Source organism: Sinocyclocheilus rhinocerous, unplaced genomic scaffold (genome assembly GCF_001515625.1).
Source record: "Sinocyclocheilus rhinocerous isolate Xijiao unplaced genomic scaffold, SAMN03320098_v1.1 scaffold828, whole genome shotgun sequence".
Taxonomy (NCBI): Eukaryota; Metazoa; Chordata; class Actinopteri; order Cypriniformes; family Cyprinidae; genus Sinocyclocheilus; species Sinocyclocheilus rhinocerous.
The window spans coordinates 594,919-596,133 of NW_015634025.1; the positions used below are offsets into that span (position 1 = coordinate 594,919).

The 1,215-nt window shown below is 44.1% G+C and overlaps 1 protein-coding gene across 1 annotated transcript in view; it reads right to left on the minus strand.

Moving 5' to 3' along the window:
* Positions 1–1,215, minus strand: part of vps13b (vacuolar protein sorting 13 homolog B) — a 109,977-nt gene that overhangs the window by 96,821 nt on the left and 11,941 nt on the right. The window contains exon 5 of the mRNA XM_016559011.1: positions 534–701. Within this exon, the coding sequence (XP_016414497.1) occupies positions 534–701 (168 nt within the window). The remainder of the gene's footprint in view (positions 1–533; positions 702–1,215) is intronic.

Genomic DNA, 1,215 nt, shown 5'->3' on the forward strand with positions numbered 1-1,215 from the left:
GCGCCGTTATGGAGATATGGCCGTTCAAAGTTTTAATGGTTTTTCATAGACTTAAGCTTTAAAGCGTTTCATCCAGGTCGCCAGTTGCAAACAATGGAGCGCGCACTGCTGGACAAACTAAGTAATTACACCATTTCAAGCATTTTATCTGCGTTATATGTTCTGTAAAAAAAATTTCATATCGGCAGCGTATTAGCCGATACCGATATATCGGCGACAAGCTCATATCAGCCGATAATATCGGCAAAACGATATATCGGTCGGGCTCTAATGTTTATGCAGTTGTTGAAATAATGATTCATTATTGCTGTCTGGCACATGCATTTCATTTGTGTAATTCAAAGGAATATTTATAAAGCAGAACTACAAAATCAACTAAATCCATAAAAGCCCCAGCATACCCGACCCGAGTGTAACTAACCTATTAACCTGGCCTAACCAAAAACACCCTCCACTGCCCCTAATGCTCCTACACCCCAAACTAACATTCATTCACATGCTTGAACTGAAACACGTGAACCTGCCGGACTCACCGATGATGTCCATGAAGGCTCGGTCCCACAGATCGTCCACCGTGTAGCACTCCGCAGACGTGATGTTGACCGACAGCACGATGTCATCTTCCACATACTTCAGAATCAGATTATTGACCACGATATTGACGTTATTCACCACTCGCCGAATCAGGCTCTGTACGTACCCTACAGACAGCAGGAGGAACAAATCAAACACTTGGACGTTCACACTTTATAAATCTTTTTTAAAAATGCAGCACAAGATGCTGAAAAAAAAGAAATGAGACATTTGATACAAACAAAGACGTCCATCTGAGTCTGACGCACATGTACATTATTTCCCCCTGATACTGTAAAAGCAATGCTTTATTGTGACGTTCTTCTGTGTGGGTCAACGGCACGTCAGTCTTTATGTAGCGCTACACGACAGACGTGATTGTAAATGAAGACCTGTCGACGTCACATTGATCATTGTGTGAGTGTGTGTGTGTGTGTGTGAGTGAGAGAGTGTGTGTGTGTGTGTGTGCGTGTGTGAGTGTGTGTGTGTGTGCGTGAGTGTGAGTGTGAGTGTGTGTGTGTGAGTGTGCGTGCATGTGTGTGAGTGAGAGTGTGTGCGTGTGTGAGTGAGAGTGTGTGCATGTGTGTGTGAGTGAGAGAGAGTGCGTGTGTGTGTGTGAGTGAGTGAGAGTGTGTGAGTGTG